The 14,041-nt window shown below is 42.8% G+C and overlaps 1 protein-coding gene across 1 annotated transcript in view; it reads left to right on the top strand.

Moving 5' to 3' along the window:
• Positions 1-14,041, top strand: part of PTPRG (protein tyrosine phosphatase receptor type G) — a 405,613-nt gene that overhangs the window by 356,362 nt on the left and 35,210 nt on the right. The window contains exon 14 of the mRNA XM_065845638.2: positions 10,020-10,111. Within this exon, the coding sequence (XP_065701710.1) occupies positions 10,020-10,111 (92 nt within the window). The remainder of the gene's footprint in view (positions 1-10,019; positions 10,112-14,041) is intronic.

Raw genomic sequence — 14,041 nt, 5'->3', positions numbered from 1 at the left:
ATGGATCCAGGCGCGTTTCTTCATACACTAAGAAGCATTTATATGTTTTTGCTAAGGTGCAAACTGCAATTCTTGTGGGCTTTTTTCTCCTTTTCCCCAGTCTCAGATTTATCAACACTGAAAGGTTATAAAGAGCTTAATAAAAGGTAGATTCAAGCTTTGGAAATAGTACAAAGAAGAGGAGCAGTCCATAAATAGAAAATATATTAAACTGTATCTGGTGTTAAGCGATCTAATAATTAACACAGGTTGACTGAATTTCTCCTGTTTCGCTTATCTGCAATGAACTTTTATCTTGAATCAAGATGTTCTCCTCCTGTGATTAGTTTTATTATTACGTGTTTCTACACACTGATTAAGACAATGGGAAAGCAATAGTTTATTTGCCCAAGTGTCTACTTATTGAAAAACAGTTTGTCATTAGCATGAAAGCAATTTCTAATTTTCAGAATAATTTTGACTGATTTCTTAAAGGCAAAAATCTCTTCTACATCTGTTACTTTTACGATTTTTTCAATTCCTGACTCTTCTATATAATTGGGGACCTGCTAATAGACTTCATGGTGAGTTTTCTGATATGCCTCATACTTTGAGTCCTTTTAGTGTAACAAATATGTGTATTTCCACGACACTAAAATTCAAGAAGCTTTGAATGGATTATAGGCCTGAAACTTCAAAGATGTCCTTTTCTTAATAAGTATTTTGAAAAGGGAATTCTTCCTCACTTCATTTCAAGCACTTTCAGGATCATCTTTCTAGTCCCCTCTGCCTCATGGTGTAGTGGATTCTACCTCCGTTATTTGCTTCTAACAGTTTTTATTGAGGCTTATTTGGTCTGTGGATATGGTAATTTGAAACACACATGGTTTTTTAATTTCTATGCTTCTTTATTATGCCTAAGTATGCTTAATACTGCTTGCTGCTTTTTGGTATTAATTAGATTTTTCTTACAGTATTAACTATCTTGAGATATCTTTGATATTATTGCTACTGTTGATACTATTTATTGTTTAGAAATATTCTCAAAAATGCTGTGCTCTTTGATTCAGATGACACTGGAAGGATCCTACTGACGCAGGGACTTTTTATTCTGATCTATTAATTGATGTGGGTCTGTTGTGTTCAGCGAAGGGAGCCCAGTGGACTTGTTCACACCACGTGGATTGTCCGATGTAACCAGAACACCACTTCAGCAAATACAACTTGCTTCTCTGCGGTAAAGCTCTGTTAATGCAGAGCGATGCCTGAGGTCCTTAGCCCAGCAGATAAGGAGTATTGGAGCGGACAGAGCTCACACGAACGTCCCTGTGCGTCTCCTGGCATCGGAGATGGGTCAGTGGGGTCTGACCTGACTGTTTTTACAGAGCTGGTTAGAGACATATTCAGCATTCCACAGCAGAACGCACAACTTACTATTTCTCAGTGGTTCGGTTCCACGGATGGTAGTTTATTATCTCTGATATTTGTGTTTCCTTGTCACATTTGTTAACCTTTGAATGTAGGAAACTCATTAAAGCAATTCCTCAGACACGCGTACTCCAGGCTTCCCCAGAGCTCTCCAGTCACTACCAGATTAGTATCAGCGACAGCAAGAAGCGACTCTCCAAAGGGGTTGATTGATAGCGAGATTAATGATCCTCAAGACTTCTGTCCAGGTTTATTATTTGGCGGCTTACAAATCTTTGCTTTTAGGGAGATGGGTGGGGAGGGAGGACCAGCTGGCTGCCACCCGGGCTGTCTGTATTAGCGTGATGAGGGGACGTACATAGCCCTGTCAGAGCACTAGCATTAAGTAGTGTATTCTCAGTGTTCTCATTATCTGCCAGGTACTAAATAATTTGCTTCTCTGCTCTTGGTGCCAGCTGCTCTTTTCTTTTCCTTTGTGCTGTGCTTCCAAAGGTAGCTTTTTGTGCCGGTTCTAATTGTGTTCTAAACAGAGTTAACAGAGATCATAAAAGGTTTTAAGGAGCTGTTTCTTTTTGAAATGACCAATGAAAAAACGTCCACCCTCCAAATACACAGTGACGAAAAGAGAATGGAAATAATCACACTTTTAATATTTTATCCTGGCCTCCAATAAGTTGAACATTTCCAGCAGTGTTGGGAAACCTTCCTATGTCTCCCATGCAGCTTTAGGCCAGGTACAAGTACACACATCAGCTGAGAAAGGGAGAGTTGAGTTTTGCATTATAAGTAACAAACCGGCATTTCTGCCTGAAGATGGGCAGGACCATCAAAACAGAGGAAAAACCTGTCCCTATGTTTTTAATGCATTTTTGTGTTATGCCTAGGTCCCAGGCCGTGGCTTGGGATATCGAAAGTAGTTGTCACTTGAATGTCCTGATGTCCCATTCAGAGAAAGGACAGAATATTTTTGCAGTTTTTCCATTTTGAGAGTAATAATGTGGGAGTACTTAGGGGCATTTAGGGGAATGTTGTGAAGAGAGGCACAGTTTCTGCTGTCCTCTCTTTTGTGGGATCGTCTCTGGATTGTTTTTCTTACAACACATTTTCAATCCAGATGAATTACACTTTGTGGTTAAAAATACTTGTATTTATCCTCCCAGTGTGCAACCCTGTTTTTATTCTTTCTTGTCCTGAGATTCATCCCAAAGGGAATTCATGTCCTGAAATGATAATATCAAGTATGCCCAATTTTGAATTCTTAGAGGTGCTACTAAAAGCTCCTCTCTAGTAAGAGGCAATCTTCATTGATTGCTGCAGTCTTTGTGATTACGGAACAACCCTTTACTTGGTTAAATTTAGCTTCCTTCTGTGCAAAAGTTTTAGGCTCCTTTTTAATATTACATGATGTTTAGGGCATTGGAAGTACACATTTTATAGGAACTGCCTAAGGGATTATTTGATTGGAAAAGGCATGTCTTTTGTCTTCCTCTGTGATTTTTCTAGTCTTTGTTATGAATGTTGCATTGAATAAATGGTTGGCTCAGGGAGAGGAAAATGAATACATTGAGCTTCCCTTTGTTTTTTAAAACCATGCCTAATTTTTAAACCATTTTAAGACCCCACATATAGGTTTCTCTACCCCATTTTTGCCTGAAGACATTAAAAGTTTTGAGCAGTAATGCATATAACCAGGAGCCTTGTTCTCCTGCAGTAGAAAATACTGATGAGTAAACCCATTCAGTCATCTGTAAAATTGCTGAGTGTATCCAACCCAGCTGTTGTGAGTATTGATTAAAGCAGGAGGGGAAGGGCTGATGCTGCTGGCCCTGTCAGAGGTCACCAGGAGAGTAATTAGCTACCAAGTGTTACAGGGCCAAGTGTCATCACAAATAAGGTTTCACCATCACCTTTGTTGTTCTCCAGGGACACCAGGAAGATGGGACAAGGAACCGTGGAAAATGTTTGTGCTGAGTTAAACTAAGATTTATCCACTTAAATTTGCAGTTAAAGAGCTTTCTAAGTGCATTTCTGCATTGGCCACCTGGGCACTTTCTGGTTGCACAGCTGATGAAGGGGGCAGGACTGGAAAGCAGCTCATCTTGGTGTGTGTTGTTATCTCTTAACTGTTTAATTATTTGACTACCCTTCTAAAAATTATTATTTCTTGTGTCGTGTCCGAGTGATGAAAATGTCCATATGTGATGAAAATGGGTGTCTAGTCTCTGGTACGGGATGGGATCTCAGAGGATTGGGAGAAGAGGATTTTTAATTTTCTGGAGAGCTGTGTAGTCAGCTGGCAAATTTAGGTCATAAATATTAAATTAGCTGTCTTTCCGTGTAAAAAATCCCTGGTTTTGTTTGCAGATTAGCTTTTCAGATGGACAATTTTTACTAGCGGTGCATTCTTCATCACCAATACCGCCTCAAAGTTGTGTCTGCCTTCTTTTTTTTTTTCCATCTGCCTTTTCCTAACCTTTTTTTCCCATCTTTATTTCTCTATGAAACTGCAGAGTGTGTGGCTGTAAGTATGTGTGGTTGGACTGGTGAATAGCATTTGCATCCTTTCAGTTTTTGCGGGACTGTGTGGGTACACAACAACTCACTGGTATGAAAAAGCGCTTCTCCTTGCCCAGAGGAGGCCCATTGAAAGGGACAGGCTACTTTTCACCATTCTGTCTAGGAAAGGAAAGGATACCAAGGACCCGGCACGCTGTGAACTTCTCAAGCCTGTCCATGTATCATCCAGACCTCTCCAGTGACCGTATCTGTGAGATGCTCGACACTGCCCAAGAAGATTACAGGCAGAAATTGCTTTGTGGGGAGAAGGTGAATCATCTTCAGGAGGGATATGCAGGAGAATGAGCGTTACTGTAGGGAAGTTTTCATCGTTTTTCAGCTTTCCTTTATTCTCTTGGTCTTTATGCATTCCCATTTTGTATATCCTCCCGTAGCTCGAGTTCAGTCAGCCTTCACTGCCTTACTGCTCCAGCATAGTATAGGTTCTTTTATACCTCAGCTTTTGAATTCTGATCGTTAAGCATTAAGACCTGTGAAGGAAAATAATTGTAGAAAATTGGGGCAATATAAGCTATTTTCTACCTAAAAAAGATTGCCCCTCTGATACATTGAGCGTAATATCACTGCTTTGTGCTGGTCACTTATGAATAAGATCAGATTTTTTCATGTGGTTTTCTCTTCTCTTTTTCTTCTTAACGCTTGACTCAATTTTATTGCTCATAAAAATCAGTGACTGATGACCCCGGCTGGAGCAGTGCAGACTGCAGGCAGCTGTTGTCCAGGCTCCCATCCACTGCCCTGCTGGTGACATAGTCGTGATTTGCAGCACTTCTGTTGTTCAGTAGTCTGTGGCTCTTTTCTGAGGAGCCATTGCCAATTCTGACAGTGACAAATGCTTGCCAAGGAATAGTGAAGCTAGTTTAAAGTGCAGAGCCATGTGTTACTAGTACACTTGACTGCATACATGCTCTGGTTTTGGTGCCAGCAGAAGCCAATCTTAATTGTGTCTCCTGGAAAACATGCAGAACTGTTCAATGAGTATCTGAGGCACCTTTTCTTCTGTTGATGGTGAGAATGAATGTGCAGAGGTAGTGAAAGGGACCATTCCCTGTCGTCGGATCCTTGTTTGGGACTTATTTGCAGGCTCTCCTGTGATGGAGGAGTGTGGTGAATGAATGCTTGTATCCTGGTTGCGTTTGATAAAGAATAAGCTGTGTGCAGCCTGGTTTAGAGGTCTCTTACAGATCCTGGTTTGACTCCTGCTTGGTCTCGCCTGTTCTGCCCACCAGCTAAGGACTGTGTGGGACAGTAGGGTGGCTGCAGGGGCTATTTGCCTCTCTGTTAACGAATGCACATTCTGCAGCACTGTCGTCTGTGGGAGGCTGTTTCTGGAGGAAGGGTACCCAGAGGACAAGATTTAGCCTGCTCTGACAGTAGTGAATAGGCCTCCAGGACCCTTTCAAGCCATCTGCCCGTGAATTGGTCATGCTTTCGGAGGTAATGACCCAAAAGGACGGTAGTTGCAAGAAACTAGGAGCCTAGAGCTCCTAGATCTTATTACAGAACTGAAGTAGTATAAATGGAGAGGGAATACACACTGCTCCAGCCAACAGAAATGCCCAGAAGAAGTAGGTCCCTAGTGAACAAGGGAGCAATGAACGTGCTGGTCACTTCGGTGTGTGAGGCAGGACACACAGCACTCGGGTGTCCCCAGAAAGCAAAGCGTTCCCCTTTGGTTTTCCCTGTGCTTGGCCACTGTTCTGGTGGTTCAGCCAGCCACCATGGGGCAATCACTTGCCCCTCTGTGATAATTCCTTGCTCCTTCTCTCTCTGTCTCAGCTGCACCACAGCAGCACCGACCCCTCTCCTGTCAGCTGAATCAGGGGATGCTGCCCACTCTAGAACAAGTACAGAGGAGTAAAGGCCAAATGCTGCTCTCAGAGTGATTTCCGGCACTCCCATCATCTGCAGCGCGCTGTGTGTTTGTTTCGGAGATGGTATTAACTAAACACTAAGGTGCTATCTTCTACGTGAAAATAAAATGCATCCTTGCTTTCAGACCATTATGTGAGCTGGTTCTCCCTCTTGCTTTTAGGTGAGTATAAAGGAGAAGCTGCTTGAGGTTTATTGACTAATAACCAAGGAAACCTGTTTTGAGTGTCAAAATCTCATGAGGCATCTCTTCTTCTACAGAAGCTAATCTGGTATTTTGCTCAGCGGAGACGGAACAAGCATTTAACCCAGTTAATCAGGACCATCTCTTGTCATATTTTTATGCTTGATAATAAGGTACTGCTGCTCTGGACTTCGCATCCTCTTAGTTTGCTTTAATAACTCACTGCCCGTATCTCTGCAGAAAGGTTCTGGGCAGGAGGATGCTCTCCCCCGTGTCCTCTTTGCATTCCAGACCCTGCCTCTGCTCCTTCTCCGGGGAGATGCTAATCTCGCACTGTTTTACTTTCTGCATTTCGGTCCATATGTGACAACTGTGTGTCTGATCACCACGATCTCGCACAGTTATTGTGCCCCAGGGAAAGGGAGCCAAAAAAAAAAACATATGGGGCTAGAGAAAACGGTGTGCTTCACTGCACACAGGCATATTTCAGAAACAACAGACTCTTTGGTGTTTTGCAGAAAAGATGTGGGCTCTCCAAACTCTTCTGAAGTGAAATCAAGGCTGTGATTCGCTTTTCCTCAACCAGTGCTGCAGAAATGCAAGAATTATTTTAAAATTAGTGATTTAGTTGTTCAGATTTAATAATCATTAATATCATTGACAAATCCCAGTTCCTCATTCATGAAGGACTGCTGGCATCAGCAAAAAAAGATGTTATTTTATTCTGCTGATGATGTTGGTGTCCTGAGCAAATGGGCACACAAATGCAAACACCCGCACATGTATACACACCGGGATTAAAAGTTACAGGCTGAAGGACTCATCTGAAAACAGTTGTAGGCTTGCACCCTGTCTTGCCTGGCGTCCATTCCCACCTCTCTCTGTGGCTGCTTCTCCAGTGACTTGAAACAAGCAATTTTCTGCTCTCAACCTTTTCCTTTATCCAGCCCTCCCCATACACGCACACAGATTTACCGCAGCCTCTTGTAGCCTTAGCAACTGCTGCCACGTAAGGTTTGTGTACTGAGGGAAAGGTAATGGGTAGAGGAAATGCCAGGGGATAGAAAGGAGCATCCTAAAATGGGGGAGAACGCAGATACAGATTGTTGGAAGTGCTTTTCAGTAGCCAGCTATATCATTATTTATTACTTCAAACCAAACATGAGTTTGCAAAAGGCTCTTCTTGGGCTCAGGCATCTCCTTACCCTGTCAGTCCCAGGCTGAAAAACTGACATTATCCAACCTGGGGCTCTGGATGCACCTGCCTGGTGCCCCGAGACGCGCGGTCCTTCCTGGAGCTGCACAGAGGAGGGGTGCGAGAGTAGGAAACACACCCAGTAAGCCGAACGTGCTGGAAAATTCGTCCAGCAACATTGTGAAATCTTTTGTAAAAGGTCTTTTAAAGATCAACCTGCTTTATCCTGCTCTCAGTTTTGAGCCTGCATAGTCCCATCAGTGCTGACTTCTGCTGTCACCAGGAGCCTGTGACACATGGAGGGGTCACCAGGACAGGGATGCGATGACTTGGGTACCGCGAGCTCAGCTGCGGAGGCTGAACTTGGAATATTTACAGCAATTATAAGCAAGTGAATAAAAAGCGCTTGAGAGGCATGTCTTCAACTAATGTGCCAGCATATAGTATTATAAAGTAATGAACATATATACACACACATAAGAGTGTATTTTAGCATGATTGTGACTTGGGGAAACCTTTAGTCAGATTCCATGGTGACTGCCTTTTAAAAAAAGCTTCGGAAAGTCTTCCAGGAATAAAATACAGAATTGTTAATGACATTAATGATTGCAGAAAACTTCACTATGTGAAATATTCATTTAATACATTGTTATTCCAACATTGTGTTCAGCAGAGATATGCTGGACTGGGTATTCAGCTATCGCCATCCTGAGCCTTACAATATCACACAATGTGATTATCCAACACAATTACATGTTTTGAGGCTATTAAGAAAAAGCTGTCTTATGGCTGCATAAAAAACCATAATGCCAGCCTATCAGAGCCTCTCAGAGTATAAAATAACAAATTACAAAAAATAATTGCTTTTCTTAAGTATCATCAGCTTAAAAAAATCCTGTAAATCCCTATGTAAAGGTCTGTCTTTTTATCAAACACCTTCTTAAGGCCTTCATTACCGGGAGAAGTGCTCAAGGATTTTTGTAGTATTGACTCAAGGGGAAGAGCCTCAAATACATCAAGATCAGGAACATTTTGCCTGTTTCATATTCATAGTTCCTTCTTTATGTGTGACTGATTTATTCTGCTGCGTGCCCCCAGGGTGTGCATTGTCCAAAATAAAGGCTGCCAAAAAAAAAATGAGAACAGGGAGCAAATAGAGTGGGGGGGGTTCACCCGATGTTTTTTAAATGCTGTGAGACTATTACACATCTTGCATCCTCATGTGTGAATTCACCTTATGGTGTTTCTTAACAAAAGCACACTCAGTAAATAAATAACTCCAGCACAATGCAAGACATCGTGCCTCAAAATAGAAAGCTGCTCCGAGACATTTACTCCACGCTGTGAAATCCGCTCTCTTCTGCTTCTGCATTGCCTTAAGTTGTACTTGTGCTGCTGTGGCATGTGCTGGCGTTGTAAAGCCCTGTGAGTGTGCAGTGGACAGCACAAACACATCGAAAGCAAGGACCCATGATTATTTTATGTTCTATTTTTGCCTAAAAGAGAGGGGTTTGATTTCCAGTGACTTTTTTGTGTGTGCATGTTGAAAACAAAGGGAGCGCAAATTGCTTTGGTGAAGTCAGCAAAGCCGGCTCTGCCGAGCGGGCTCTCCATGGAGGGCACAATGCCCGAATTACAGAGAAGGAGACTGCAAAGCAGAAACTTATAAGCCACTACATGCAAATACGTTTCAGCAAAGGAACCAGCAACTCAACAAAAGGCACAGCCTGCAAACTTTGCCCAGGTGTTGAGGAGCAGTTCATTAGGGGCTGCAATGAGGGGGATCTCTCTGCTATTGTTAAGCACCCCCATAGATGAGAGCAGACCCTTCTCCTGCCACAATAGCTGCTCACACCAAGCAAGACTCATTAAATATTCAGTTCCAGCCTCAAGCAGCTCATTAAGTCAGCAATGAGCAGTGACGCTGGTGTTGGAAAACCCTGCCTCGGTTAACATCACCATGCAGAGTCTCCTCGGATCTCTTGATGTTATTCTGCTCAGTACCTTTTCTGTGATGACCAGCTTGTGCTCTCTGCTTTGCATTAAATACAGGTAAAAAAAGAGTCAGGTGGATTTAAGTTCTCCTATTCTTTATAGGCCTTTTCAGAGATGAGTCCTGGGGCCCAAGCTAAGTGTGTGTTGCGTTTTTCTGTAGTAGCGTGTGTAATACAAGTTTGCAGGAGGAGGATGGGTTGAGGGTTATATGGCTTCAGCATTAAAAAACAAACAAACAAACAAACAAATGTAATGTTTAAGGGATAACTTTCATAGCAGAACATCGTGACGTGCAGCAGTTACAGATGTGGAATTACTGTCTGTCAACTGTTACACAGGAGAAACTTTTACAGTAAATGTATTTTCCCTGGAAATGCTGGTATCTTAGGTGGATTTTTGGCTTGAACTGGGTGCTGAATGTGTTTCTTGTGTGCAGAGTTTCTTTCTGAATGATGTATTTGAAACCTGTTTTGCAACTAACTTTTGTGAGTGTAATTTCATATTCCATAGTACTTAGCAATAATATACAGAGGTATTTATGATGGGTGGATGTCAGATGTCAATGAATTAGAGCACACCAGAATCTGAAATTAAGATTGTGGTTGTAGAAAATGCACATAGGTTTTCACACGTAGATGTTTTAAAAATATACCGTCCGAAAGTATGGAGCAGAAATGAAACAGAAATGAGGAAGCAGAACATGTGCAAAAGTTTTTGGCTATTTTTTCAGAGAACAGTTTTTCACACCCTGAATCTGTTTGTTGGTTTTTTTTCTTTTTCCTTTGACAGAAAGTGTTTCCAAACTGCCCATTTCTATGTGGAAGACAGCAGTTCCCCCCGTGTGGTCCCCAATGAAAGTATTCCCATTATACCTATTCCAGGTAAGATGAGCTAAATCTCCTCTATTTGTGCTTCTTGGAGTCTGTTTTAGTTACATAAAGAACAGAAGGTTGTGCTTGTGATAAATCATGCGGTTTTTTGCAGAAATTTGTTGTATCAATGCTGCTTTGCAATGGGGTTCTGAGAGCCAATGATGTATTTTTCCATAGGCACCTCACCCACATTATTTTCATAGAAATTTCAGAATAACCTTTGTAAAATGTCAAAACCAGGAACAACACTTCTTGTAAACACTAAGGCGCTGCATCCAGGGTGAAAGCAGCTGCTCCTCGAGGACAGGTTGGGGATGAGGGGTGTGCAGCTCCACTGCCCTCTCGAGACTGGGGGACTTGCCCCCCACTTTGAACACGTGTGGAGGTGGCGTCTGCCGGGTCGCGGGGAGAAAAGCAAGACACAAGGATAAGCAAACAATCTCAAGTAAAGTCCAAAGCCATCTGTTAATTTGGTATTAATCAAATTACCAAAGGTCAAATTCTCCTCTCAGCTACACTGAGAGTGAAGCTGGAAGCAGAGTTCAGCACTATACTCTCTTCATGAGGCATTTCCCCTGGGAATTATTAAGTGCAGGATCCAGCTCCCGTTAAGCTGTGATGACAGAGAGCAGCTTGGTGTTACGGTGGCCTTTGCAGCCGCTGCCTTGTTTGATGTTGCTCAGTTGCACAGGCAGAATTAAGATACCAAAAATGTTGTATTGACCTCAGTCTGTCAAATGCTCGCACTTGTTGCTTCAGGGTATTTTACATTTCCCTGTTGTATTCTGTAATTTGTGTCATTGGTCTGGGATTCAATCTGCAGCTAATTAGATTCATTTTACCAAAAAACATTTAAAGTCATCTCTGCAACACTACAGAAACCTGCATCTTAGACAAGTGAAAGAATCCAGTTACATTTTCCTTTATTTCATTCAGTAGTTGTGTAACTTCTTTCTAGAAAGACTCTTTCAAAGTACCCATGGGAACTAATATGAAAGGTTAGCTATTACATTGCTGCAGAAAATGTTAGGCAGTTTGCCTTGCAGGCTGATGCCGTGCCACTGAAAATGAAACATGCTATCATCTCTCCTTTCTGTGGCAGACTGAGATGCGTGTCCTGGCCACCTTACTTCCTTAGCAAGAAGCCACCCTTCTTCTCCTTTAGGGTACCAGGAGATGGGAGGTTTTAGTCTTAGACCACCTGTGATGAGTTTTCACAACCTAAATAGTTGGACAACTCTGTTCTTTCTACTCTGAAACCAGGAGGAGCACGTCCCTGTTGGGGCTGGTTTTGGCAGTCAGTTTAATGGTCCCACCATCTCGTGTGGTATCTCCTTAGAGCTTGTGAGGAAGGGGAGGGTGGGCCAAGCTGGACTCTGTGCAGAGCGGTGTCAAAACTTGGGGGGTTATCAGCACAAGGCGGTGGGAGGAGATAAATTCTCCCCTCAGAGAGAAGTTTCTCTGGACAGTGCATAGGGGTTTTTACTATAATTCAGATAAAGTTTTCTTAGATAAAGAAACGAGAAGAAAGCTCCACCTTTTCATGGTGCAGTCTGTGTTATTGAGATGGTAGTTCTCTCCTGTTTCACAGGGATATTTTGATGGTCAGTCCATTAAAGACTGGATGGCATTCGTATAAGTCATAATATAGTCTGAAGAAGTCCCATTGCAGGTGGTGCAGAAGTACCTGTGCAGGTGGCAGGTACCATAAGGCCAGCACATGCACTAATGCTTCTCCAGCAGCGTTCTAGCATGTAACAAAAAGACACTGAGAATAGAACGTTGCATTTTGGGGACATCTTCCCATGACTAGAGCAAGTCAAGCTGTTGGACCACAGCAGCTTTGGGACTGACATGATGCTACCATCACTGCAGTGCACACCATGGTCTGCTCAGGCTCGGTAATGCTAAGAAAGAGCTGCTCGCCCCTGATAATGGACACTGCAGGTTAAGGAACCTGCTGAGCAAGTGCTGCAAGACACGTTGAGAAGCTGTGTAGTTAAAAATCTGCAAGGACTGCTGCTAAATTCTAAGGCACATGAAGAACTGGGCCTTAGACAGAGGTTTAGTCTAGTTGGATGCATATGGTGAATCCAGCCCTCAAATTCCCAATCTAATGGCAAGGTTTTTGAGGATACAATGGTCATTTAGACACCTGCATACAGGCATCCAAATAGAAGTGCCTTAATCCGAAGCTGAATCGTGCCTGGAAGGTCTTAAGAGAGAATGAAGTGATAAACTTGAAGATCTTGACACTGATAAAAAAGCTGTTCAGGCCACCAAAAGCCAAATCACCCTCTGGAAGTACCTGTCTTTGTGTGTATTAACTATTACCTGGACAGGGAGTCTGTAATAAGACTCAAAGTTAGTAGAGATAAATTCCAGCTATGTTGACTTTTTCCAAAGATGGGACATACTGCCTGGAAAGGTCTTGATGCTCTCCTAAACATTTTCCTTGTTTGGAGGTGTAGAAGAGGCCTACTTTCGCCCGTATACATGTTGCTAAATGACAGTCTTCTCTGATGTCAGCTGCTGCTCCCACATAGGGAGCCCACTGAAATGCCTTAAAACATTAGATGACAAAATTCTCCTTTGAACTGATCGCAGCTGACAAAATGATAAGCCTTTGAACCTTTCCTCTGGAAGCTGCCAGGGGGTGTCAGAAAGTCTTACTTGCCATGTTGATCCTAGAAGCAAAATGTAAGTGGCATTTTCACAACAGCAAGTTTTTCGAAGTAACCTTGTTAGGTTGTGAAACCCTGTACTTATGGAAGGCGTTTGAGTAGATCCCTGTGGAACCGTGCATCTACCTCCCACAATTCAGTGGACCAACTCCTGCTCTCTGTTATGTGCAAGCAGACACAGTGATGGCAATTTAGAGCAGCATGTCTAAAGACATTTAGTAGATTTGCCAAGGCCCATCTACAGCATGCTGTGAGCTGCTGGTCGGAGGAAGCTGAGTGGGTCTGGGCTGGCTGGTCCTGGCCCAGGTGTGGGGTGGCTTTGCCAGGTGTCAGGAGCCAGGCACAGTGACGTCCTGATGCAGATCGGGATGTTTCAGAGGCGATGCTGGTGCCTCTGCATGCCACCGCTCTGCTCCGTGACATGTCAGCATGCCCAGAGGTAGCTTTTGTCTTTATTTCTGCGTCACATTCTGCTCTTGTTTAGGCAAACCCTCTGTTTTCTCAGGTCTATGAACTCTCAAATCTATCTGGCAGCTACCTGCAATAAGCACACAGTACAACTTTTCAGGTCCAAAATATAAAACAATCTTCTTGTAAAGGAATGATTTTGCCCATTTTCTATTTCACTTCCCATGGCAGACATGCTTAATTATTGTGCATGAAGCCACATAACCATAGGCGTGTGCTTATCTGTGCAAATTTGCTCCGAGACCCAAATCATTATCATTATTCATAATTATCTGCTCTGCTTGATCTACAGAAGCACGGGACAAAGGAGATATCATTAACTGAGTCACCCACTGGATATTACAACCGAGGTATAAATCTAAACTCACATAAGCCTTGTGCCTGACAGTAATGCATCTGTAATCAATGGCAGATTTTTGAAACTCCCCTGCCATTCAATCAAACAAAATGGTTTCTCCGTATCATCTTTCTTTGCCTCCACACTCAGTTAATTTTGGCCATGTCCATACCATCTTTCCCTGGATCTCTTCACTATAACATTTGGTCTTGGCAAGTTCTCTTTCTCAGCAAAACAGCTCCTGTTCCTGTTTGGTTTTTGGGTTTTTTTCCATAGCTGGGTCAGTGTCTGGTTAAAACATTTCTGGACTTAATCCTTTTCAGTAGAGTTGGATAAGTAAGAACAACAGCAACATCATAGCTGCAGACCTGTGTGTTTTGGAGCACTGCAAAACAAAATGAATCCCTTATCAGTTTTCCTTTCTTCTCATCACAAGACCTGCTCCATGAC

This window comes from Patagioenas fasciata, chromosome 10, assembly GCF_037038585.1.
Source record: "Patagioenas fasciata isolate bPatFas1 chromosome 10, bPatFas1.hap1, whole genome shotgun sequence".
Classification (NCBI taxonomy): Eukaryota; Metazoa; Chordata; class Aves; order Columbiformes; family Columbidae; genus Patagioenas; species Patagioenas fasciata.
Note: the sequence above shows the minus strand (reverse complement) of the source record. Positions and strands in the feature narration are given on the sequence as shown.